The sequence below is a fragment of the Gallus gallus genome, chromosome 17 (assembly GCF_016699485.2).
Source record: "Gallus gallus isolate bGalGal1 chromosome 17, bGalGal1.mat.broiler.GRCg7b, whole genome shotgun sequence".
NCBI lineage: Eukaryota > Metazoa > Chordata > Aves > Galliformes > Phasianidae > Gallus > Gallus gallus.
Window position 1 is genome coordinate 1577957 of NC_052548.1, and position 23866 is coordinate 1601822.

General features: G+C 50.0%; 3 protein-coding genes across 18 annotated transcripts in view; 1 reads left to right on the top strand and 2 right to left on the bottom strand.

Annotated features, from left to right (window-relative positions):
• EXD3 (exonuclease 3'-5' domain containing 3) overlaps positions 1–1177 on the bottom strand; it is a 246106-nt gene extending 244929 nt beyond the window's left edge. For 3 of the 4 annotated variants that reach the window (XM_040649172.2, XM_046901922.1, XM_040649184.2), the window contains exon 1: positions 983–1177. The gene's annotated coding sequence lies outside the window, so the exon portion shown is untranslated. Of the gene's footprint in view, positions 1–379; positions 553–982 lie in introns of those variants that run through there. The other variant, XM_046901921.1, reaches the window with a different exon arrangement.
• Positions 289–14488, top strand: NOXA1 (NADPH oxidase activator 1). 3 transcript variants are annotated; one of them, XM_004945756.5, is made up of 15 exons: positions 289–544; positions 1797–1879; positions 3237–3345; positions 5395–5529; positions 6582–6689; positions 7418–7477; positions 8054–8091; positions 8610–8751; positions 10051–10104; positions 10965–11037; positions 11224–11282; positions 12221–12390; positions 13005–13110; positions 13203–13326; positions 13543–14488. In XM_004945756.5, exons 1-15 carry the CDS (start codon positions 371–373, stop codon positions 13635–13637), a joined length of 1530 nt encoding a protein of 509 aa, XP_004945813.3. In that variant the 5' UTR covers positions 289–370; the 3' UTR covers positions 13638–14488. The 3 variants fall into 3 exon arrangements, with proteins under 3 accessions (XP_004945813.3, XP_015135117.2, XP_024997258.1); XM_015279631.4 differs by having other exon boundaries at positions 10968–11037; XM_025141490.3 differs by having other exon boundaries at positions 469–1021.
• ENTPD8 (ectonucleoside triphosphate diphosphohydrolase 8) lies at positions 14474–23734 on the bottom strand. 11 transcript variants are annotated; one of them, XM_040648907.2, is made up of 11 exons: positions 23670–23729; positions 22327–22446; positions 21174–21305; positions 20629–20746; positions 19683–19833; positions 18783–18942; positions 18033–18263; positions 16746–17009; positions 16130–16240; positions 15854–15988; positions 14474–15240 (listed from the first exon to the last, which is right to left on the bottom strand). In XM_040648907.2, the coding sequence occupies exons 3-11, from the start codon at positions 21291–21293 to the stop codon at positions 15049–15051; spliced, it is 1482 nt and encodes a 493-aa protein (XP_040504841.1). In that variant the 5' UTR covers positions 21294–21305; positions 22327–22446; positions 23670–23729; the 3' UTR covers positions 14474–15048. The 11 variants fall into 11 exon arrangements, with proteins under 11 accessions (XP_040504841.1, NP_989578.3, XP_025011785.2 ...); NM_204247.3 differs by lacking the exon at positions 22327–22446 and having other exon boundaries at positions 23670–23734; XM_025156017.3 differs by lacking the exon at positions 22327–22446 and having other exon boundaries at positions 20629–20759.
• Positions 23735–23866: the final 132 nt, after the last annotated feature.

A 23866-nucleotide genomic window follows, 5' to 3' on the forward strand; every position in this document is an offset into this window, starting at 1 on the left:
GCCGCGCTACCCCAGCGCTGATTTATTGGTGGCTTCTTGACCTTCCCTTCAGTGCCAGAGGCAAAGCAAGCCCGCATCCCCCCGCTCCTGCTGGGTTTATGACCTCTTATCTCACCTTTTCCCCCGGAATGCCGCCAGGCCCCTGAGTGCCCACACACCCCCACCCAGCGGGGCTCGCACCCGCCGAGCGCAGTCCCGTGGCGGGGTCCCGCCGCCTCCCGCCCCCCTCAGCCGCCCCGGGCAGGACGGAGCCGGGCGCAGCACTTCCTCGTTGGCCGCCTCCCGCCCAGGGGCAGCGCCCGCTGCTCGCCCCGCACACAGGTGAGGCCCTGCGAGAGCCGGGAGGCGGCTGTGCGCCGGGCCGACGGCGATGGCGTACCGGGAGCTGCTGAGGCGCTGGCACCAAGCTGCGCTGGCAGCGGACGGCGGGGACTGGGACGCGGCCTTGGAGACGCTGTGCGGCATCGAGGAGCCGCCGGCCAGGATCTGCTTCAACGTGGGCTGCGTGCACCTGCGGGCCGGGCGGCTGCGGGACGCCCTGCGGGTGAGGGCGGCGCGGGGCAGGCCGCGGCGGGGCGGGGGGCTCGGGCTGCTCTCCTCACCCCCTGTCTGAGGGAAAACGCCTTCTCCAAGGCGCCTTTCTCAAAGTGGCTGAAAGCCATCAGCCTCGATGGCTGTCGGAGAGCTCGGGTGTGGGTGTGAAACACGGAGCGCTGCAGCTCCGTGCGTCCCCAGGCGATCCTGCACGAGCTGAGATTGCCGAAAGGAGCCGCTATCCTGGAGCAGCGCGCCTGGTGGGAAGTGAGGCCGGCGGGGCGGGCGGGCGAGTGCTGAGAAAAAGCCTTACCGCAGCTTCCAGCAGCCAGGCGTCTGCACGGCTCGCTGTCAGCAGCCCAACGGGGTGTATATAGATACTCTCAAACAGCAGAAGGCAGAACTCAGGCTGTGCTGGAAGGGGCCGGGGCAGAGCTGTGTCTCCTACCTGTGAGAGATGGTGTCTGAGAGCCTCCGAACAGCCCCGGTGAGTGGGCACTGCTGGGGACGCAGCTCGGCTGTGCTTCTGTGTAGACCAACGGCTGGCTGTTTGTTTTGTCTTTCTGTAGCACAGCAGAGCTGACTTAAAGCGAGGAGCGCTGGCTGAGCCACAGGAGGAGCAAGGCACCTCCGCCAGAGGGGCTCAGGCACCCTGAGGTCCTGCAGTGCTGTGTGTGGGCAATGTAAGGAAGCCCAGCGGTTCAGGCTTGATTCGTTGTCTGCATACTACCACACTGCAGTAAGGGTAGGAAGAGACCTCCTAGCATTCTCAGACGGAAAGGCTGTTCTGTAGCAGAGTGGGAAACCACTTTGAACCGTTGGCCACAAGCTGTTAGCAGCTTTCCTGATATTCAGCTGGGAAACGAAACAGAAGTACTGAATTGTAGGTGCAGTTTGTTTCTCTCTTTACACACATCACCATAGGCAGATTCAAACAGCCTGCTGTTAGATCTAGCTCTGCTCCAGGCAGCGGGGCCTGCAGGCTGCAAGACATCGGATGGCAGACAGGGCTCATTTGTGCATTCAGTCTTTTTTTCCCAAGGAAGGGTAAAATCTTGAAGCTCAGCTCATAGAGAAGCAAGACCTGAAAGAGGACTTGGAGCCATGTACTGCCCCTCAGCCTGGAGTGCAGCCCCACATTTCTCAGAGCAGACAAGCTGTTCACAAGCATAGGGAGTGCCTTTTGCACCCAGCTGGGAGTATGCCCAGGCAGTGATGGAGGAGTCCTCACTCATCTCAGAGATGTCTATTTTTCTCCTTAGGCATTTGATGAAACAGTTATGAAGGACAACTCTCTCGCTGTCGGCTACTTTCAGAGAGGGTTTGTTTGCCTGCAGTTGGAAATGTAAGTGATATTCTTGCCTGCTCATTCTTTGGTTTTTTGCTTATAGAACAACTTTATCCCTAAAACTTTATCCTCCACTAATCTTAAGCATTTTATAAGGTCTGATTTGGCCTTGTAAGCCACACTACAGGTCAGCAAGTCTCACCTCCCGTTTACAGAGGAGAACTGAGAAGATGCAAGCTGTGCAGCTTCAGAACCCCAGCAGTGACTAATATGTAGCATTATCATCCTGTACACACAGGGAAAGAAGCCACTCCTGTATGCAGGGCTGATGGAGGGTTATGTTACCATTCAGTTTTTCAAGGGAAGTGAAAATATAGTTGCGCTGTCTCACGTGTCTTCATATATTACGTGCAAGTCTGGCCTTCCCAAGCCCACAGACTGCCCCACTGTCTGACCCTCTGCTGACTGGTTGTTGTGAGCCTTATCTTGTTCATTGATTTAACAGTAGAATTGCTCCACAATCATCATGGGATTGCTCCCTGTTTCTGGGGTTAAACCTCAGTGACATCCTGCTCACAGAGGTGTGTGGAAGACTTTACAGGTCTCTTCTGACCTTCAGTTACTCTTTCCTTCTATTTTTCCCATTTTTTCCCGGTGTTAAATTCTCAGAATTACCATCTTTACCTTTGGAAATGAGGTGAGCGAGCAGTGACGTGCTCATGGATGGTGGTGCCTTGGCCAGGGCTGGAGCTGTTCCCCACTGCCTCTTCGTAGGGTGACCATTGCACAGCCATTCCTAAACCCTTCATTTCTCAGCCTGAGACCTCAGCTGGAACCTGTTTTGATATCAGTTGCACAGCTGGTGTAAATTCAGACTAACCCTCTGCTTATCTTTAGGAGTTTCTCTAAATTTCTATTAATAGTTGTGGTTGGACTTGATGATCTTTGAGGTCCTTTCCAACCTGAGCGGTTCTATGAACAGTGCTCTGTCTGTTTGTATACGCTCACCATCAGTAGGGGTTTCCTAACCCTTGCTTCTTCCCTGAGACATTGCCAGGGCAGTACTGCCAGCAATAAGCTGGGGAGGGAGCTGACAGCATTTGTAAACCTTTGTTCTTTACATTTTCTTGTTCTCAGAAATGCAACTGTGCTGTGGGTATCAAAGCCTATCTTTTATTCCAAATAGTAAAATAGTGCAGATAATCCTGGAGGATAGACTCACCAGATTCATCTTGTAATAGCTACAAGGATAGGACAGAGAATTTTTTGTGGTCACAAGGTGACACACGTCTCTGGTGCAGCTCTCCTTCTGCAGGCTATTAGGCAGAGTACATGTTTTTGCTAGTTTATTCTTGATCTCTGTAATTAGAGACTTTTTTTAGTCTCAGTTTCACCTGTCATTTCTGCATTGCAGGTATGAAGAAGCTCTCTCTGACTATCATATGGCCTTCAGTCATCTAAGAAAAAATCCCTTCATCGATTACAAGCAGCTGGGGCTGAGGCACATTCTCTATGCATGGGAGGTAAGGGTTAATCTGGCTCTGTTGTCCTACCCCTCTGCTGGGACACTCATCAGGTTTTCAGCAGCAGGCATAAGTAACCCAAGAGCTTTTCAAGACCCTACATTAGGACAGTAGGAAAATTGCTTTCACTTTTAAGATTAAGTTCCTTTAGAAACACTCATAAAACAATATCATCTCTGAAGAGTTTTAACAAATTACTTTGAGATGTGAAATTGGTTGGAGCAGTTCCCCATGAATTTCTTTTCTTTAAGCTTGCTTATAGTAATACATACACAAGTTTTATCAACTCTTCAGCTTTAAAAGTTGAAATAGATTGAAGAGAAATAGATAGGAACAAAATTTGTACAGAATAAAGATTTTTTTAAAACTTTTTGAAATTAACCTCCTACGTGCCATTAAAGAAAGTCTGAGTCAGAACTGGCTATAAATAACTTTAATATTTAGGTTGTAAAGGACTCATAGAAGCTGTGCATGCATTACTGGGAGGGTTCATTTTGCATTCTCAAATCCATGTACACAGACAAAGCAGATACAGGAAAAAATATTTAATCCCTTACTTCCGTGAGAGCGAGGAGTCATTGTGCAACTCAAATCAAGCGTGCCTAGGAACTTCTCATTCAGCCTTCTGTAATTTACATCACACTGTACCTGGCAGGAAGAAGTTAGCCTGTAGATTCACAGCGGTATCTGTGATACTTCCCAAACCTTATTGTTTTTAACAGTTTTAGTGCCAAGTACTGCTTTATTTGAGCTCAAACACACTCGGAAACAAAGGCTTCCTTTATGATGCACAGAGCTACAGGAGTGCCCAATTCCATCTGGAGGAATATGGCACTCATTGCGTGATGAATATCCAGTCCCTCACTCCATGTGCTCTAGGCCAGGCTGTGTGCTCTCACTATTCTGACACTGGATTCAGGATCTGCATCCTGATTCATTTCTGTCTCACTCTTACAGCTACCTGCAGCTTGTTTTTCAAATTACACAAACAGAGCTCCTACAGAGCTGTACCATCATCTTTCCCCATGCATGGCCTCTCATGGGCTGCATGATCCCCTCAAGAGAGAGGAGATTTCAGTGTACAGTTTGGAAGTCCAGACATTTTTTGCCTCTGGTGGAGCTAGTACTTCTGAGCTGAGTTGGAGCTGCTGTCTTGTCTTTCCAAGGGGGAGTATCTCTGCAGTTCCAATAGATGTGTTCAGCATGATCATTCCGCTTCAAAAGACCAATATTCTATTATGATAAAGGAGTAAAGGAAAAGCATCCTACTGCCTGCACCTCAGTTCCAAGCACTACTCATGTCCAAATATCAAAAAGCAATTTGCAAACTGATAACCATATCACATAAGATAGTAAGGTATCTGAATGAGTCTGTTAGACCACACTTCTGCCTTGTTGGACAGCAGCTTTTCCATACTCTGATGGCCAATGGAAAGTGGAAGAGAATTCTCTTCCTCTTACTTAAGCATATAGACTGAGGCTCCTGATGCCCAGTCCGTAGTACTCTCACACTGCCACTTCAAAGAATGTATTTACATGCTGGGTAGCAAGCTACAGCTGCCAACCTGCACCTTCAGAGCCCACTGCAAAGGGCAGTAATTTCAGTTAGGTTATTCCAAAGTGAAAGAGAATCAGAATAATTCTGCACAGCAAAAAATATTACTTAGTTTCACACAGAAAGAAACCCATACAGTTTGCCTTACTAGCCTTTTAGACAGAGGAAGAATAAGATGAAAACCTGTTTGGTAACAGAGTCTTCATCTGTTCTTCCCCATGCCTGCCCATTCTTTGAACAGAGCTGGCAGTGCCAGTTGAAAGCATGGCTTTGATCTCTTTCCACTCTGATTATGAAGTTTTATCAGCTGTGCTCCTCACAGTGCCTTTCCTGTGATCACTGGGGAGCAGGCTCTTGCTGCTGCCATTTTCGTGGTGGTTCAGTGCCAGGTCTCTCTTGCCTGGCTGAGTCCAGTTAGTAGCACTGGGTGTCTGTTCAGCTGCCGCCCTCAGAGCAGCAGGAAGACAGCTCTGCTCCCTCCTTGCTGGCCTCAGGTGCTGTACAGCACTGCTGCCACGCAGTGCCGGCTGCAGCAGTGGCAGGAGGCCAGAGACACCCTAGAGAAGGCCGTCGTGTGGAGACCTGAAGGAAGATCAGCAACACTGGCCCTGGCCCTTGAGCGAGTGCAGGTAAGACTGCCTCTGTGGGTTCCTGGGGAAGTGCTTTGGGCTCAAGCTGAGGAGTCCAAGATAAGAATATGCAGAATGTTTTATGTCTTTGGGTTTTCTTGGCTACCCACCAGTTTGGTCACCTGATGACACTCTAAGCAATTTCTTTGTGATGCTCTACCAAGCTTCAGCTAACCTAGTAACTCTGTCACCTCCAGGAGCTTCATAGAATAGAAACACCAGAGCTGGGAGTTATGGGCTAACCTTTCAGTTTGAAGTCGGTACTTTCTAGACCCTGCTGTTCGGGAGCTCAGTTGTATTCATACTCGCACTGTGAAACAGGTTGCCTCGTGGAGTGTTTAAATGCAGATTTGGAGAGTCTCACTTTTCACAAAGCTGGCAGACTTCTTTGAATCCCTTTGGCTTTGGTGACAATTGGTAGCAGCTCAGACATTAATGACAATCATGTTTAGAGCTTAAGTAAAGTGCAAACGTGTTTATGGAGATGATTCTACATAATAGTTTCCTGTTAAGACTCTTTTATGATTAGGAACGAGTTACAGCTATCTGATTTACTTTCCCTGGAGGGTTCATTATTTTGTTGCCTCCATACTTCCTTGTTTTGTTTGTCTCCTTTCTAAAGAGTTATCACTTTATTAGTCCAGTCATCTCCTCTGGCATCATATTTGTGCTTTACATTAGTGTATGATTTATATTCACTGTTTTCATGCTCCTCAGCTGTTGCACAGACTGACCCAACAAAATATCTGAAATCAACTAGAAAAATGTAGAGATTTGTTTAACAGATGTTACTCCACTGCCCTCCCTCCCCACCCCTCCCATGCTGACAGTCAGCCTTTGACTCAATACCAGGCAATGGCTGCTGGGCTTTTATTTTTCATGTGCTTGTTAAAACTTAGTGACCTTTGTCAAGTTCACAGCTTTATTTTTTGCCCCGATGTCTTCCTGGAGCTGATCTCTCTCACACAGAAGCTATATTTGCTTTTCACTGCTGCTGTGTTTCATTTAATATTAACTGATGGTTTTTCCTTTATCTTCTTCCCACGCCCTAGAATCATCAATTTTTAGAGCCTATGCAGGTTCCCCCTGGGGAATTTTTCAGACCACGAAAGAAGGAAGTTGAACAGCTGGATTCAAAAGATTTCCTGGGTAAACCCAAGGTAACAGGCATGTGATGATTAAGTTAAACAGCGAACGGATTAACACCCCACCTTCTGACATCTGCAGAGAGCATTATTGCTGCCCACTCCACCAATCACTGCACTGGTGGAGACCCAATGGCAGGACTCTCAGTCAAGGTACCTGGGACACACAAGCCAAAATCTGTTAGAAGATTATTATAGAGACCTTATCTATCAAAAATGCACATTGCTGCTAAAATCCTTCCCAATCTTAGTCACTTTAAACTGGAAAAAAACAACCAACCACAACTGAGCAGGTGCTTACACAAATCCCTGTGGTTATCATTTTGCTGACAACAACATTTTCAAAGGAGCACATTCCTCCTACTTGTTACTGCATTCCCAATGGGACAAACGTGCACTTTGGAGAAAAATGCTTTGCCATGTACTTTAATGCAAACCAGCAGAGAATTCTTCCAATCCCTTCCGTGGCCAGTGCAGTCAGCAGAAGTGCCACAGGCCAGATAACTCCTGCATGAAGAAAGGAAAGGGAAAATAACCACTCACACTTTTGAAGGGCTTTGGAAAGATGGAAGATGCATGGACAAGAACTGTTGAAGCTGCATTTTCCACTAAATGCATTGCTCTGCTTTAAGCCTGACCACTTGGGATGTCAGAAGGAAGTGGGTCTGAGTGAGAGTCTTGCAGGAAGTTTGAGCATCTCTTCATCCAGCCTAGATTAAGTTGTTGTTTTTTTCCTCCCACAGGTGATCTCATCCATCATTCCCAATGATGAGTACATTGGCTTTGAACCTCTCAGGCCACAGGTGAGCAGGACGTTGCTGTGAAAAATGAAATGTAGCAGTCATGGAGCTCCACAGAGGGCCTCAGATCCTAACACCATCAGTGTTAATTTTCATATTAATGAAAAAACAGTGCTGTTTCTGTCTCTGAAGCCCTGTACCAGACCAGGTCCAGCTGGAATGCTTTGATGTTGACTGGGAAGGACTTGGCAGAATGAGTCTCCAACTCTTGAGTGATGCGTTTTTGTCTCTTCACTGCATCCAAAGAGCAGTGGAGACTTCGCTGCATTCAACACACATTTGTAAATTTACTTTGTTAAGTTTGTCAGCACAGGCATAGCTGGCTTGCAGTTATGTGAGTGTCTTGGAGTCAGTGGTTTGTTACTCTGCTCGTGATGGATGAAGAGGGAGAGGGAGAAGTGGCAGGTTCATCCTGGTAAGGTGTGGAGCAGCAGAATTTTCTCTGGCTGTTGTGGTGTGACAAATAGGGATTACAGAAAACATAAGTGAAGCTCCCTCCTATTCATAGGGACAGTAAATAAGGTGGTAATGTTGCTATGTAACATACTGTTACAAATATATGCTGTTGTCTCCCCACAGAAACAGGGCTTTTATGAACCCAGTGCTGACTCTGTGAGGTACGTGTTCAGTTCTACCCTCGTCTCACTCTTCTCTCACTATTTCTGTTCAAAAAATCATGTTTTGTTTTCCCATATCTCTGCCTGAGGACTCTTTGTGATTCACACCCACCTGTCCCCAAGAGTGGAATGAATGCTGAATGCATAATGGCTTGTGTGGCTGCAAGAAACACTGCGCCTGGCAAGAGCGTGGCAGTTTAGTAGCAGCTCTTGTACAGAGATATTAGGACAGTTTGCAGGAATTGATTCAGTGATCTTGGGATACAGGCAAAGATCACATTCCATCTGAGAAATGGGGGCAGAGAGAGGCTGTAGGATCTGCCCAGGTCAGTGGCAGAGGATGCTTAGCTGTCCAGACCTGGTTCTCAGTACAAAGTTCCCAAATATTCACTAACTGGTTCAAGAAACATGAAAATCAATTATTCTGGTGATAATGTAGCAACAGAAATTCAAGGCTGAATTCAGTCACTGCTTTGATCTGGAAGATGTTTATTGTTATTTTCATTCTTTCTTTCCAGAGACCGTGAATCGGGCTACTATCGAGTTTTGTCCCATTATTACCCTGAGGGCACGGAGAAGTTGGCAGTGAAAGCCAGCAGCCTGGTCTTTGTGCTGGCAAGAGGAGCAAATGGCTGGGCTACAGCCATACATGATGGGCAGGTAAAGAAAATAGATGGGATTTCCAGCAGAGACCACAGTCCTGCCTGCAAACAGGAGCTCAATGCAACCTTCTGAGCGTGTTCCCTGAGGACCCACCTGTAGCACTGAAGAGCTGAGTTCAGGTGCTCATTTCCACAGAGCAGTTGCTAACTGCAGATGTGATGTCTCTGATTCTTGGCTCTCCCCAGCTTCTCCTGTTCACCTCTGTAGCTCCACAGGAGTGTTCTTTTGGGCACTCGTGCTCTCCACTTTGGGGGATCCTGTGGTGGAATCACATAGGATCATAGACCTCACAAAGGGTTACAGTATAGAGCAGTATTTGTCACCTGAGGGCTCTAACAGAGCCAAAGAGAGAGCTTGGTCCTTAACTAGATGGAGTCTGTAAGTAGGTGGTATACAAACAGATAAATGTAACAACATGGAAAAGTCTTTTGAAGACTGAAGCCACTTCTCATGTGTAATTAAATTCTTTGAATTAATGGAATACCTTCAGCCAGTGAGTATATTTACCTGCTTTTAAATAAATAAAAAATTCTTCACAAAACCACTAAAGATAGCTTGGGCTGGTTAAGCAATAGAGACTGTGCTTTGAGGACTGATAACAGATTAGAAGAGAAATAAAGGGTGGACATAAATTAATTGTTTGATTGATTGGTTTTAAGAAAGGGTGTCCTAACAGGATCTGTCCCTTAGCAGATTCCTAAGTGGTGTAGTGACAGCAATACAGTGTTTCTTAAGGCAGTAATGTTTCATGACAGTCAAACCATTCAGCATGGCCTGAAGCATAGACCTGGAGCTGCAGAAGGACCTGGATGTGTTCGTTTAGTCAATAAAGTGTCAGATGAATATCAAAGAAAAGAGGAACTAAACGTTGCACACACTGGGAAAAGAAAAGTAAGCATAATTATTCACAATGATCAGCTGAAATTAATAGAGATTGTTGGAAGACACAAGAACACTGCTGGGCTGGTACCCCTCAACATAGTTGGTGCTTCTCCCCCTAAGCATCTGTTTGAGGAGCAGGGTGTTGGGCCTGGTGGGTATTTGGTCTGTCACTTCACAGACACTCAATTACTAACACTGGATGTTTTTCAGCAATTTCTGAGAACAAACCTTTTTTTAATGCTGCCTGTTGCTGGGCCTGCCATGGGCACATTTGTATTGCAATAAGGTGATGAAGTAGTGGTGCTTTGTAAGGGCACGAGCAGTGTAACTGGGGTTAACTGAAGATAGAGCTGGGTAGGTTGGAGCTCCTACAGCAGCAGCTCCTGTCTCAGTGATTTGCTTTTTGTCCCACAGAAGCTGCACATACCGACCTCTCTCCTGGAGCCTGCCTCAAAGATGGATAAATGGGTGAGCTGACAGCCTCGCAACCCAGGGGAAGAGGAAAGGACTGAGAAATATACATTCAGAACTTTTGTTTGTAAGACTATAACGGGATGGAATGGTAGCATAAGGCAAGAACAGTGTTTGAGCTCAGACACCTTGAGCAAAGACTGAGTGCTCTTGAACAACAGAAGGGTTAAGAGCAGGAAAAATGCTTGTTAGTTTCTGTGCATCTGATCTCTATATAGCAAAGTGTAGATGCATGCCCAGGCCTCAGTGTCTCCCATCACAGGCTGATCTAGGTGTTGTTCTCTTATTTACTGGGGCTGATGGAGCACACAGACATGAGTAGCTGCCACAGGTCTCATGACTGTCACATTATTGTCACAATAAGTTTGAGGGCAGGCAGCATGTGATTGGCCAGCCTGCTCCCTACAGCCATCAGACAGCACAGAAGCGGGTAAGGAGTGCTCATATGTTCTAGTTCACCAGCACAGAGCAGGGAAATCTGCAGTGGGACAGAAATACTGCAGACAGGTGCAGCTTTTCACCTGGAGGCCATGTGCCTAAGTCCTCAACCCTCACCTTTGACTCAGGGAAATCTTTCTTCATCTCCCATCTCCTCCGTAGGCATCTCCACACATGATCCCAGTCCTTCTCCCATCTGAACCCGGTGTGACACAGACACTGGTTCCCCACAAGAGATTTTTTAATGCTGCTGTTTCCTCCGAGTAAATCCCTGACCATAACACTCACTTGGGCATTTGCTTCATGAGCTGGTCTCCCTGGGAAAATTTGTAACCTGTTGCAGCCTCTGACCCAAACACTGGCCTTGCCCACTCTCCAGTGTCTTCTGCTCACTCCTTTCCAACACTGTTCTGTTGCAGAAGATCGGTGATGGGATTCCTCTCCCTCCTGCCCAGGTGCCTCCCAGCCGGCTCCATGTGAAGCAGACACCAGGTACTCTCATGGACCAAGGACCTCCATGGGTGTTTTGTGAAGCTGCTGTGCCCAAAGAGGCTGTAGGATGCATGGGGAGGTTGCTGCCCTCTGAAGCAGTGGCTGCCTGTGTGCTGGTGGGTTGCAGAAGAGCTGTGTGGGACCTCTGCTGATTGCAGGTGCTGTTTTTGTGCTCTCATTCTGTAGATTCTCCTGGGGAAGAAAATGTTTCTGCAAATGATTCTGGATCCCAAGTGGATTTTGAGGTAAGGTGTTTAACAAACTGACGCTGCCACAGCCTTAGGAAATGAAGGATACAAAAAGCGTAAAGGATCAGATTATGGCCAGGTGCTTCAAAATTCCTGAGCTGCCCCAAAATCACTGGAAAAAAAAAACACAAAACCTCTTCCTCTGCCCATTTTTCCTTTCCACGGAGAGCTCACGGGGCCTTTCCTCCATCGCTCCTGATTTCATGACCCTGCAGCTCTGTGAGGCAGCCCCACAGTTGAGGTTTCCCAGGGCAGAGCTCTTTTGCCATCTTCCTAGGAGCCAAAAGCCCCAGGCACAGCAGTGCCCAGCTTGCAGCCCATTTTGCCTCTGAACTACCTGCTATCCCTTGTCCCCTCCTCCCGTGTATCATCTTCTGTCCTTGTCAGTCTGCTTATGATGATAATTCAAACGTTCATACTAGCTTTCTTGTGGGATAATACCATCCAATCCAGCTCCATGTCATTGCCAGCCAAAGTGTGGTGGAGCTGGAACTGCTTTTGTGTCTATTTGCGGTCAGCACCTCTCTAGCAGTGCCAGCTGCAGATCAGCTCTTATCCCTTCGTCTTCACTGCCCATGTTTGCAGGGATTTGGGGGTCTTGTTTTGGAGCTGTACTTCTGACAGAAGGCAGCAGGACATGGGCCTTGGCTGCACCTCTCCAGTTGTGTGGAGGACTTGGGGTTCGGCTCATACAGGTTTACCTTTAGAGGTTGTTTTTTTTAATATCTGAGCCGGAAACAGGCTTCCTGGGTCATGACAGGAACATTTGGTCCTAGGCTTTGAACCCACATTTTCCCTCTCTAAAACTCAAATCTTCATTTTGACGCTTCCCTGTCACTACGGCCGCACTGAAGCAAGATCTTGCGTCTGCCAGCTTTCATGATAAAAGCTCCCTTGAATAACCAAGCTGTCTGTGTTGCGACATCTCTCTGCAGAGCCCACTCACCCACAGAGAAGCTTCATCCAGCACAGACAGACCAGCTGTGCTGCGAGTGCGTTGTGAGTGCACGGTGGTGGTGAGGGCAGGCGAGGTGCCCTCCGTGCCGGCGCTGCGGGCACTGCTCCGGGAGCGCTTTGGCCAGCAGGCAGAGCGTGGGAGGCTGAGGTACGGCGTCCTCCAGCACTCACTGTGCATGCTGTCCTTGCAGTGTTTGGCAGCAGTGAATTCCCTGAGGACACAGGCGTCTATCTGACTGTGTCTGGTCTCCAGCACCAAAGCAGTCTAGCATTTGGGGAACAGAATGTGATCCACGGGCTTTGGAGACTGGAGGAGCTTTCCAAGGAAACTGTGCCATTGTCAAGAAAAAAAGGAACAGAAGGAAAAACTTCGTACAGATGCAGCTGCTGTATATTGAATTTTCTTCTGCCCAGCCTTAAAGACACACTGGGATCAATGCAGAGCGATCTAGGAATTCAGTGTGAGCTAGTCCTGGGGTGGGTATCCCTGACCGTGACATCCCTGGGGACTCACAGTTGGTGCAGACATGAGAGATTTGGACCTACCCCTCAAGTAGGAGTCTTAGGAGGCAAGACCCTCCCCAACAGTGCCATTTGTGCCCATTCAGCATGCAGGGTGACCCCTTGTCATTGCACAAGGTGACAAGCTTGGAGCTGGTTTACAAAGAGAGCTTTGCGGACTGAAGATTGTAGAAGGCTAGAATTGCCTAAATGTTTGTCTTTAGATCATATGATTTGAGTCACGTTAATGAACCCTTACAGCTACAGGCATTTGGATGGCAAAGAACTAGGTGCAGTTTCGGGAGAGGAAGACCTAGAGAAGATGTGGCAGCAGCTGACAGATGGCAGGATCACACTCTGCTGCCAGGTACGTGGGCTGTGACAAGTGTCTCTGCTGTGCTGGGCCCTAATCTAGTCTCTGCTGTTCCTTGCAACCTTCATGCTGATTTTCTGCTGTAGGACTCGGACTCCCACTCAGGCAGACCCATCCTCTACCGGATGCTGGCTCAGCACTCATACTCTGCGCAGGGACCAGGAGACCTGGAGTTCAGCAAGGGGGACGTGCTGGATATTCTCTCTGAAGGTAGCTCTCCAGTCCTGTCTGCAGGCTCCCTGAAAGAGTCTGATGTAGAGAGTGATGGAGGAGTGGATGGCTTCTCCAGTGCTGTTTCAAGTTTGTGACAATAGGAGGTGCAGACTTGCACTGGGTTTTGCCCAGAGTTAACTCTGAGGCATGAAAACTCTCACTAACCTTGCTCCTATGAGCCAGAGCTTATCTTGACTCTTCTTGTTTTCTCAGTGAACGAGGACTGGCTTGAAGGACATTGCAATGGCAAGACTGGCATCTTCCCTAAATGCTTTGCAACCCAGACCAGTTGTGCTGCCTTCCCATAGGGAACAGGAGCCTTCTGCCTGACTGCATGAGGAGCCCACTGCCATCGGTCCCATCTGCCAGGGGTAGGAGGCAACAGTACCAGCTCATCTGGACACAGCTGGCCCAGGCAGGAGCTCTGCTCAACCTGAACAGCTGTCTTGCACCGACAGATCCCATGGGATCTGTTCCAGCAGTCACTTGACAGCATTTCCTGCAGCCTGTTCTTAGAGCTGACATTTTTACCTCTGTGGTTCCACTGCCAAAGATGTTCCTGTATAGGGCAGAGAGAAAGGAGGGGTCTGGTGTTTGGCTACAGGAAATGTCCATGCACCAGACCTCAGGAACTCAGACTGCAGGGTGGGAAGAGGTTCTTCTGAACAGGGGAGTTCACTCCCTGTCCATGATGGTTAGGACCATCATGTATCATCTTCACACAGTGAATACCCTGTGGATCTGCCACAGCCAAGGAGCTCTGATCCTTTGTCAGCCCAGATGCCTTTAGTTCTTTTCTCAAGCCCCTAAGCCATCCTGCCTGGATTTTCGTGCTTCCTGCTGTGTGGACAGGGGTCTTGCAGCAAAGAGAGGCAGCTGTGGAGACACCCCTGCTCACACCAGCCTGGGACTCTGGCAGAGGTTTGGAAGGTCTGTGCAGAGGGCTGACTGGGCACTGCAGTGCTGTCCTGGTGGCTGGAGCTGGAAGGATTGAAAGGACTGTCTGGTTCCTGCAGCTGAGCTGTGCTGGGCTCTGCTGATGTAGATAATACACTCAAGTGCCTGGAGCTGGAGCCTGCTATGGATTTAGTGTCTGACAAAGCTGGAGTATATAACTTGAATATGAAATAAACACTGAGCCGAGTTGGCAGCTCTTAAATCAAGTTCCAATTGTATTTTTCTGCTGAAATATGCCAGTAAATATCTTAAAGACAGCTGACAGCCTGTCCTTGGAAAGATATTCTACCACATACTACAAAAATCTTGCACATCTTATACAAGACAGGATACAGAAAATGTCAGTCCTCTCGTCAGTCCTCTCCAGCACCCATTGCCTTCCACAGCTGCAGCTGGGAGGGCCAACCCAGCAGGAGTGGAAGTGCCAAGGGATGGAAACTCTGCTAGGCTGGTTAGCGACCTTTGTATTTGAAAAAAAAAAAAAAAAAAAGGTTTTTATTTCTAGCTTGAATTTATATGGCCGCCGCATCTCAGTTTGGCCTTTGTCAGCCAGATCTAAGAGGTTTCTGGCAATCTTCCTTCTGGAGGTTTGTCGGGAGCTCAAGATGCCTGTGATGTCTTTACAGACGTGGTTCAAGAAGACTTCATGAGCAGTGGAGGTGGGGCTTAATGCCTTCTTCCCTCTCTTGCTTCCACCTTTTCTTGCACCACTTTCCCTGCCTGGTTTAGAAGGCAGGGTGCCCCTAGGCTTGATACCTGGAGCTACTTGGATTTCCAGAAACACTGGAGGAGAATTGCCACCAGGCCTGCAACTATGGCCAGCACAATGAAGGAGATGGCACCTGCCCACAGACTGGGCTGCTGCCCCTTGACGTGTTCCAGAGCCTCCGTGGGGATCATGTTGGTGAGGTTCAGCATGAAGCCCAGTGTCCAGCCAATGTCTGCGTTTCCTGCCTGAGATGACAGAACATGGGAGATCATCAGAAAGTGCCTCTCCTGGGCAGTGGTGGCTTTGGTGCAAGGGACTGTGGCAAACCTGGTCCTAACAGTGCCAGTTACACAGACAGCTTTGTTCTCCCCTTTCCCAAGGGCTTAAAGGGCAGCTGCTGTTGTGCAGATGTGCCTCTGTGACCCGTGTCTTCCTCCCCTTAAAATCCTTCAAATTTGATCACATTCTCATTCACGTGGCTTATGAAGCCACCATCACTTCCCTGATGCTTATGTGAATTCAGCACAGCATTAGTGATCAAAGTGGCTGCACTTCTCTCACTTCCTTAAAATTAGCTATTTTCTACCAGAATGCATAAGAGCTGGGGTCAGTGGTTTGGGGGCAGGCAGGACTGAAGCTGTACTGGGATCCCCAGATGACAGGCACGAGGCAAGGACACATTTCTGGTCCAGGAGATTCCAGGGATGGTGCTCCTGAATCACAGAATCACAGAATTGTAGGGATTGCAGAGATCAAGTCCAGCCCCACTGCAAAGCATTGTGTCCTTGGGCCAAGTGCAAGGATGTGGCCACAGCTGCCTGCCTGTTCCCACTGCCCCACAGGGCTTTTTTTTTTTACCTTCTGGCTGAAGTGGATGTTGTTCCACGTGTGCTCATCAAACTTATAGCCATCGACCAGCAGTGTCAAGATGTAAAGTCCCACCACGCAGTATGTGTGTAGGTGCTCCTTATTCTGTGGGAAGGTCTCCACCAGCTTCAGAGCCATCGGGGGACACAGCAAAATGAGGAACAAAACCCTCCCTGGCCCAGAGAACAGCAGAGCATGTGCTTTCTGGGCAGGGATTTGGGAGAAGACAGGCAGAGGGCTCCTTGGTGCCCTTTACAAGGCTCTCACCTCGGACCAGTTCTTGTTGCAGAAGTCCCAGACTGTGGCATTGACATGGCTTAGAGACTGCTGGCCGGTCAGGTTCAGGAAGGAGAAGGTGTAGTAGAACCCAGCAAAGGCCTGGGGAAGAAGGGTGATGGTAAAAACTACATCTCCCTCCTCACCCAAAGGAAGGCCTCCCAGCACCTCTGGGCCTGGGGTCAGCACTGCCATCCCTGCCTCAGACAAGTGGGGTACCAGATTAGGAGGGCTGGCTGAGCCTGTGGCAGAGTATCTCACTGCAACCTCTTGGGCCAGATCTTAGAGCAAAGCCTGACCGAGTGGACCCTCTGCCAGTCTACAAGACTTGGAGGTCATGGACAAGCCTTGGGGCTTCTGCTTGTACTTGGGAGCCCTGCCAAATCAGACTTGTTCCTCATGGACAAGATCTTCCCATTTCCCTCAGGGAGGACTGGAACACTGCATAAGGCAGAATCCACCTTCCAGCTTAGGGGCAGAGATTTGCAGATGGGACCAGCTTTGGAGTCCCCTCTCTTGCCTCCTCCTCTCACAACCAACAGTAGAGAAGACTTCCACCCTCCATCCCCACACCCACACCAGCACCACACGGTCAGAGGCTCCTTACAAAGAACTGTCCCCGCACGGGCGGCTGATAGACCCCGTCGAAGCCACACGTCCTGTTGGCCCCACAGGTGAAGTTGAAGAGCTTCAGGATGGCAGTGCGGCACGCCGCTGGGTTCCCTGTCCCTGTTACTGTGAGGATCTGTGCAGGGCTGAGCATGCTTGGGGTGGGGACACAGGGACTGTCGTAGATCTCTGCTATGGTCATGTTCTCCTGGTATCCCTTGGGGTAGCAGGGGTGTGATATATTCTGGACATACGAGCCGTCCTGTTGAGAGAGAGAGAGCCATTACCAGTGCTTGATGTGGGATGCCACTGAGACCCTACCCCACAGCTCAGCCTGTGCTTACACCCTCCCAGAAAGCAGGATCTAGATCCCAGGAGGATTTGAGCAGAAGCAGGATCCAACCTTTGGATGACTTTAACCTGCCCATGCATTTTGTTAGTCCTGCCACTGGCCCTGCTGTTGAGCAGAGCTGGGGTGGTGGTGCCACTGCCTCCCTTTAAGGCTGCAATCTCACTCCTATGGGCAGTGCCTCTCTGTCTGTGTGGAGAAGTTGTTTTTGGTACCTGGTTTGTCCCCACCACATCTTGCAGGTCCTAACCCAGAAAGGACTGAAGATGCATTCTATCTCCACACTCCTCAACTATCTCCATCTCCCACAGCATTGGGCATCTCACCTCCCCATCTGAGCTGAGATGGGAGAATGCTGACTGCTGGTAGAGCAGTGTGCAGGAGAGGGTGTTTGGAATCCTCACTTTGAGAAAAAAATCAAAGGGGCAGGTGAATATAACTCCCATTAACAGCTATAATCTCTGCACTGAGCTGTGCGCAGCCTCAGCTCCGCACCCAATCTGCTCTCTTACATAGAGGCACACAATTTGGAGACTCGATAATCCTGGCCAGGAGATGCCAGATCATGTCTGCGGCTGACCGGACTTCGTGTCCTCTGCTAACTGGATGCTGCATCTGCTGTCCAGGGAAGGACCTGCTGGCCTTTTAAGCAACTTGAGATGCAATGAAGCTGATACCTGGAAACCACTGTTTCCAGCTGTTATATGACAAAACCTGAGGAGGAGAGTGCCCCGCAGAACATCACCACCTCCTTCCACTCAAATGATAATTTTTTTTAGTCCAGTACATAAATATAAGCCTTTCTCAGGTTCTTGAATTTGTGGAACTCCCCGGTTCCCTTAAACTTTTCCTACATACGTGCAGTTTTTCTGGAAGACATTTTTCATGGCAATGGGAAATGGTTGAGCAGATTCTACTGCCCAGTGGCTGCAATACCTGGTGGAGAGCTGCCATCAGCCTCTTCGAGGCCTGTATCTGCCCATAGCACAGGTAGCTGTGGGTGTAGAGTGAGTAGTTGGTGCCGTACAGCCTGAAGAGTACAGATGTGTTTTTGTCTTCAATGGTGACTCCAGGCTGGAAGGTAATTTGTGTCGAGGCTCCTCCAAGGTCCAGAGCTCCCAGGACTTCAGTGTTTTGTGGATGTTCCCATTTTCCTGCGAAGGAAAACTGGCCCCATAAGGCAGTCAGTGTTAGTCTGTCCCTTCCCTAAAGGTTCTGTGATCTCAAAAGCCCGGGGGAGACCTCCCACATCCTATGTTCCTGTTTAACCCCTTGTTGCCCACATCTTCCTCAACCCACATAGATCTCTGTGTAGTGCTGACATTTGGGTCCTTGGCTGCTGCACATCAGCTTGGATCCAGGGACTTTGAGGAGGAAAAGTGTAATGTTCTGGACTCTGATACTGCTGCATCCCCATGACACCAAAATCAACCCATACATAAACAGAGAGCACAGGACCAGGATGAGCTGGACACAAAGGTCCTCCTGCCCTTGACTCTCTTAATCACACCTGTAAAGTCAAAGGTGCAGTTCACAACAACATGCTACATTTGTTTGGGTGACTATCACTCTAAAATGACATTTCACTCCTCAGTGGGAATAAAGAAATCTGGTCTTTACTCAGGCAGGAAGATACATACGCGATGCATATCCTCAGGCCCCCATGCCCTTTCCTCTGGCCCACACCTTGATAAGTGTCTCCAGCAGGTAGTTGACGGTGATCCAGCCGAAGGAGCCCTCCTCGTTCCCAGTGAGGATCTGAGCTCCGCGGAAGTCCACAGGGAACTCACGAATGGCCTTGCTGACCTCAGCAAAGACCTGCTCAGCTTTTGTGCTGTTCTGCTCCCTGCAGAAGCAGACAAATCGCATGTGGTGGAAAAGGCAATTGCAGGGGAGCTTTCAGAGCAGGCTAACAGTAAAAGGCTGTGATCTGCAAAGGGGTGGGACTACACAGTGACAGCATATACCCCATCCATCCATTGCTTTTCATCATATAGAGAAAGTATAAAAAAGATGGAGAAAGATGTTTTACTAGAACCTGTAGTGACAGGATAAGGGACAATGGTTTTAAACTGAAAGAGGAGAGATTTAGATGGGATAAAAGGAAATTTTTCACTATTAGGGTGGTGAGGCCCTGTAACAGGCTGCCTAGAACTGTGGATGCCCCATCCCTGGAAGTGTTCGTGATCAGGCTGGATGGGTCCCTGGGCAGCCTGATCTGGTGAGAGGTGTCTGTGCCTATGGCAGCAGGTTGGAACTGGATAGGCTTTAAGGTTCCTTCCAACCCAAGCTGTTCTATGATTCTATGATCTATAACATCCCTTCCAACCCAAACCATTCTATGAATTCAAGTCTAGTAAAGGAGGTTATTCCTCCTCCAGGATACTGCCAGGCAGGCACCAGTGTAGGCTGTGGGGTTTCCTCATGGAGCACTGAGCTGGCTATGTTGGTCAACCCCAGCGGGCTACAGAAATGGATGTTCAGCCCATTGTCATGGTCTGCCCAAGCAGCACCCCCTCTGCCCCCAATCCCAGCCCCACACCCCTTCTAAGATGCTGAAATGTGTGGTGAGGGCAGTGCCCATACCTCAGCAGCCGCATGCCCGCTGTGGCCCCCAGGTAGGTGGGTGTCTGCCACTGCTGCTCTACAGGGATAACTGCCATGGCTTTGTCCAGGCAGGGCTTCAGGCTGGCACCTGCTCCAGCGGGATCATCTGCGTAGCTGGAGATGCCAGATCCTGCAAGAGAGCACCTTGTGATGCCCAGGAGTGGAACAGGATAATGGGAGACATGTCCACCCTAAAAGCCAGGAAGACCCCACAGGTTTTCCCCATGTACCGAGATCAATCATGCCCTTCCAAGGGCATCCCCAGAAGGGCACTGCTCAGAGCTGGCTTGCCTGGAGGTGGCACATGCATGCTGCAGGAGCAGACAGTGAGCTCCTGCTCTCCAAGGAGTGGGGAGCTGCTGTGATGCTGAGTGTGTGGTTAATCCCAGTTTCCCAGCAATCTGTTGACAAATAGCATGGTTCCTTACTTCCCTGGCAAAGGGAGATTCTTTCATTTCTCCTTTGGAGAGGATGTGTGGAGCTGATACACACACAGAGGCGCTCTCCATGCAGCTCAGCACAAACACGCTTTTATTTTTATAGGCTGGTGCTAGATCTGAGCTCCCACTGTGGTCCTGCACTGGGTGGGGACAGCCAATATCACTATTTACCTTTCCCCCAAGCTCTGCACTCCAGCCCTGCCACTAGCCCAAGTGTACCTTCGCTTACCCTTCACCCTTTACCAGACCTTTGCTTTGGAGCACAGTTAACCAGTAACTGCCACGCTGTGGCTGCAGAGCCGTGATTTGTCATGAGGACAGGCTCTACAATCTCCCACCCCTTGCCCAGGCACTCTGCCCTAGGTCAGTGGCCTTTGTCAGTCCCATTTAAGTGACTCTGCCCAGAACAGCCTCCAGCCCTGGTGTCCCTAGCCTGAGCAGAGGGTGGGGAGAAGGACAGACACGTCCCAGCACTCTGCTCTCACCATTCACAGTGCAGGACTCCACCTGGGAGACGATGCCCGTGCCGTTCTCCTTGTCTGCAGGCCACTGGTAGACATAGAGAGCCGTGTGCGTGGAGCCGGCGTCGAACACCAGGCCGTACTGCGGAGAGAGGCTGATGGGATGCAGGGTGCCAGGGGGTGAAAAGCAGATTTAGCTGGCTGCAGAGCTAGGAGAGCTCCAGGTGAGCGGGCAGAGCTCCCAGTGGGCAGGGAGTGGCTCATATGACCAAGCCAAGAGTGTCACTGGAGCAGGGAAAGTGTGACATTGCAGTCACCAGCTGTACTGAGGCCAAGGCTCTGTGTGAGCTAGTAGGTAGGTTTCCTTGGTTCTCTGCAGTGAAAAGGCTGTATGTGCTGTAAGCAAGAAAACTGTGACAGACCCACTCGATGTGCCAGCCTGCACGGCAGTTTGTCCCCATCTTGGTGAATAACTGCACAGACTGCCTAAAGCTGGGGAAAATCTCAGAATAGAGGTTAGCCAACACCCAAGTGAGAGAAGGCAGATGCGCTTCTGCCAAAGACTTTACCTTCGTGCCAGGAGGCAGAAACACATCCTTCACATCTACAGCACTCAGTATGAGGGCAATGATGCTGAAGACACAGGTGGCTGTCAGGAGACCTGCAACAACCTTGCCTTTGTACTCCATTCCTCTTCCAACCTGCAAGAATACCCCAAACCCAGCTTAGTGCTCCTGTATTTGCAAGGCCAGATTTGAAATGCAAACCTCATGGATGGAGATGGGACCTGTCAAGATGGACCTTCTCCCATGTCTGAAAAAAGGGCTTGAAACCATTCTTGGAATCACAGTCACAGAATCCCAGCATGGCTGAGGTTGGAAGGGACCCTTGGGTCCATCTGGTCCAACCCCTGCTTAAGGAGGAACACCCAGAGCAGGGCCATGTCCTGGCAGGTTCCCACAGGGGCTGACCTCTTTGGGGTGCAGAGCTTAATCCCTCTGGCACCCGCATTCTGCCATTATACCCTGCACTACCTCACACAACCCATCCCACAGACTCGGGACCAGCAGGTCACATGCAATCACAGAAGAACAGGACAGTACAGGTTGAAGGCACCTCAAAAGACCACCAAGTCCAACTTCTCATGGCAAGCCTAAATGAGATTATCTAGCCCCCTATCCAATCCCATCTTGAAAACCTCCAGTGATAGGGAATCAAAACATCTGTTGCCCAACAGTATCAGACTACCCCAGGTCCTCCTCCAGGCACAGGAACAGCAACTCCATCCACGTGTCTCCTGCCTGGTCCACCTCTGCTCACCTGGCCAGAGCTCAGCTCCCAGAAGCAGCATCCCTGAGGCATCAGCAATAAATTACAGCGGAGAAGTGAAGCCCAAGGGCCTGGTTCCCTACAGCCCCACAGCACAGAGCAGCTGACATGTCCTCATGCTCAGCACCCCATGTCTGCTCCAGATGTGCCCTTCTATACACAAAGTTCTCCCTCCTCTTCCTGCATCACCCTGCAGTGTGGCTGCAGGCAGTAAGCCTGACCTCGTACAGTCCAGCCTGCATGGCACTGGGCTGCAGCTGAGCAGCAGATGCCCTGAAAGTCCTGGACACAGCCTAGAGAAATGATTCTAACCCAGCCACTGCAGCGGGGTGCACCCTGGGGAGCTCACTGGGCTGTGCAGTTCTCCCAGGAGTGCATAGCAAATACCCTTACCTTGCAGCCAGGCCAGGTCAGCAGTTTAATAGGAGAGGGAAGACCTTTGGCAAAGTCACAAAAGATGGTAATTCCCGTTTCAGTCAATATCTTCAGTGATAAATGAGGGTGACCAGTGCCCTGTAGGACATGCTATATATAATGGATTATGTTCTCTTCTGTTTCACGTCACGGGACACGGGGCGTGGGACAGGAAACCTTTATCAGACCTTATCCTATGGCCAAGAGCCCAGCCCCATATGGTAATGAAGGGCAGAAGATATCATATGCAAGGTGATGAACTCTATTGTGCCATCTCCGGCCCCATTAGCCCTGCCGGTTTGCACAGATGTAACCGTGCTGCTGAGATGTGCTTCCCCTGCTCTTGGTTTAACAGCAAAGGAAAAAATCCTAATACCAGCACACAGCTTGGAAAATTCTGCCCCAGGCAGCATGCAACGGTGATAAACTGCACCATGTGTGCAACCACCTTCACCTGCCCTCGGTAAGGCCGAATTTCCATCTTATCTCAGCAGCAGGCAACAACTGCAGGCAGCGCTGAGTCTGCACGGACAGGGAAGGAGAGTGGAGCATGAAGAAGGAGCACAACAAGCAGAAAACAAAGAGGGAGGGGTGTGAGAAGCCGATGGATCTGCCCAGCATTTCTGTGGCACTTCAGGCTGGCCAGCATGGTACGTGCTACTGTGCCTGGCACAGAGCCCTTGTACAGCAGGTTTGGGACACAAGCAGAAGGGATAGGAGGGTGGTGATACTTTCAGAGCTAAAGTCGAGCCATGCTGCTGTATGGCTCCACAAGGAGCAATGCCCAGAGGTTTCAGTGTGCAGAAAGCTTGCAGCTGTGCATGCTGCCTGAGCTGCTCCTGCACTGGTTGGTATGTGGCCGGACACAGCGAAGTGCTGACAGCTGCTGACAGCCCCTCACAGTGTCCCTTGAGATGATGGAGAGACCCTCACAGTGTCCCTTGAGAGGATGGAGAGAAGCCTCAAAGTTCAGGTTCACAGGCACTACTGGCCATAAACTGTGTGTTGCTTGGGAAGATGTGTTGCTGTGCACACGTAGGATTTGGGAGTCAAAAGGCCTCCTAATGTTATAAGAAAGGGGGGAATGTGAATGCTAGGAGCATCCTTGCCAGGCAGAGCGGTGCCCAACCTCCCACCCTGCCACCAGCACGAGGTCCTGCAGTGCCCTCTGCATCCCCTGCATGCACCAAAGGCACCTGAGCCACGAACCATAGCCCCCTCTCACCTGCCTCCCCACCTGCCTCCCACCTTACCCCTGCATCAATCTCCCCACAGCCAAGCCTCGCCGAAGTCACCCACTGCCATCCCCTGCCCATGCTCACCTGTGCCGCTGCCAGTGGGGCCAACTGCTGCTCACCTCGGTGTCAGCGCGTACCTGGAGTGCGGCGCTGTGCCTGGGACAAAGGCTGCCCAGGAGTCCCCTGCAAGGCCCTCCCCTTGGCCCCAAACCAGCAACCTCCCCTGCAGGCAGCAGGGCCAGGGCTGGAATAGAGCCTGGTTAACCACCTCACTGCTGGTG

Excerpts from the sequence above, each read along its gene's own strand:
- NOXA1 (XM_004945756.5), top strand. The coding sequence starts at position 371 with ATGGCGTACCGGGAGCTGCTGAGGCGCTGGCACCAAGCTGCGCTGGCA. Across the intron at positions 3,346-5,394 it reads ACATTCTCTATGCATGGGAG|GTGCTGTACAGCACTGCTGC; the intron begins GTAAGGGTTAAT and ends TGCTGGCCTCAG. Across the intron at positions 12,391-13,004 it reads GCAGAGCGTGGGAGGCTGAG|CTACAGGCATTTGGATGGCA; the intron begins GTACGGCGTCCT and ends GAACCCTTACAG.
- ENTPD8 (NM_204247.3), bottom strand. The coding sequence starts at position 21,293 with ATGGAGTACAAAGGCAAGGTTGTTGCAGGTCTCCTGACAGCCACCTGT. Across the intron at positions 18,943-19,682 it reads GCGGGCATGCGGCTGCTGAG|GGAGCAGAACAGCACAAAAG; the intron begins GTATGGGCACTG and ends CTGCTTCTGCAG. Across the intron at positions 16,241-16,745 it reads CCGTGCGGGGACAGTTCTTT|GCCTTTGCTGGGTTCTACTA; the intron begins GTAAGGAGCCTC and ends CTTCTTCCCCAG.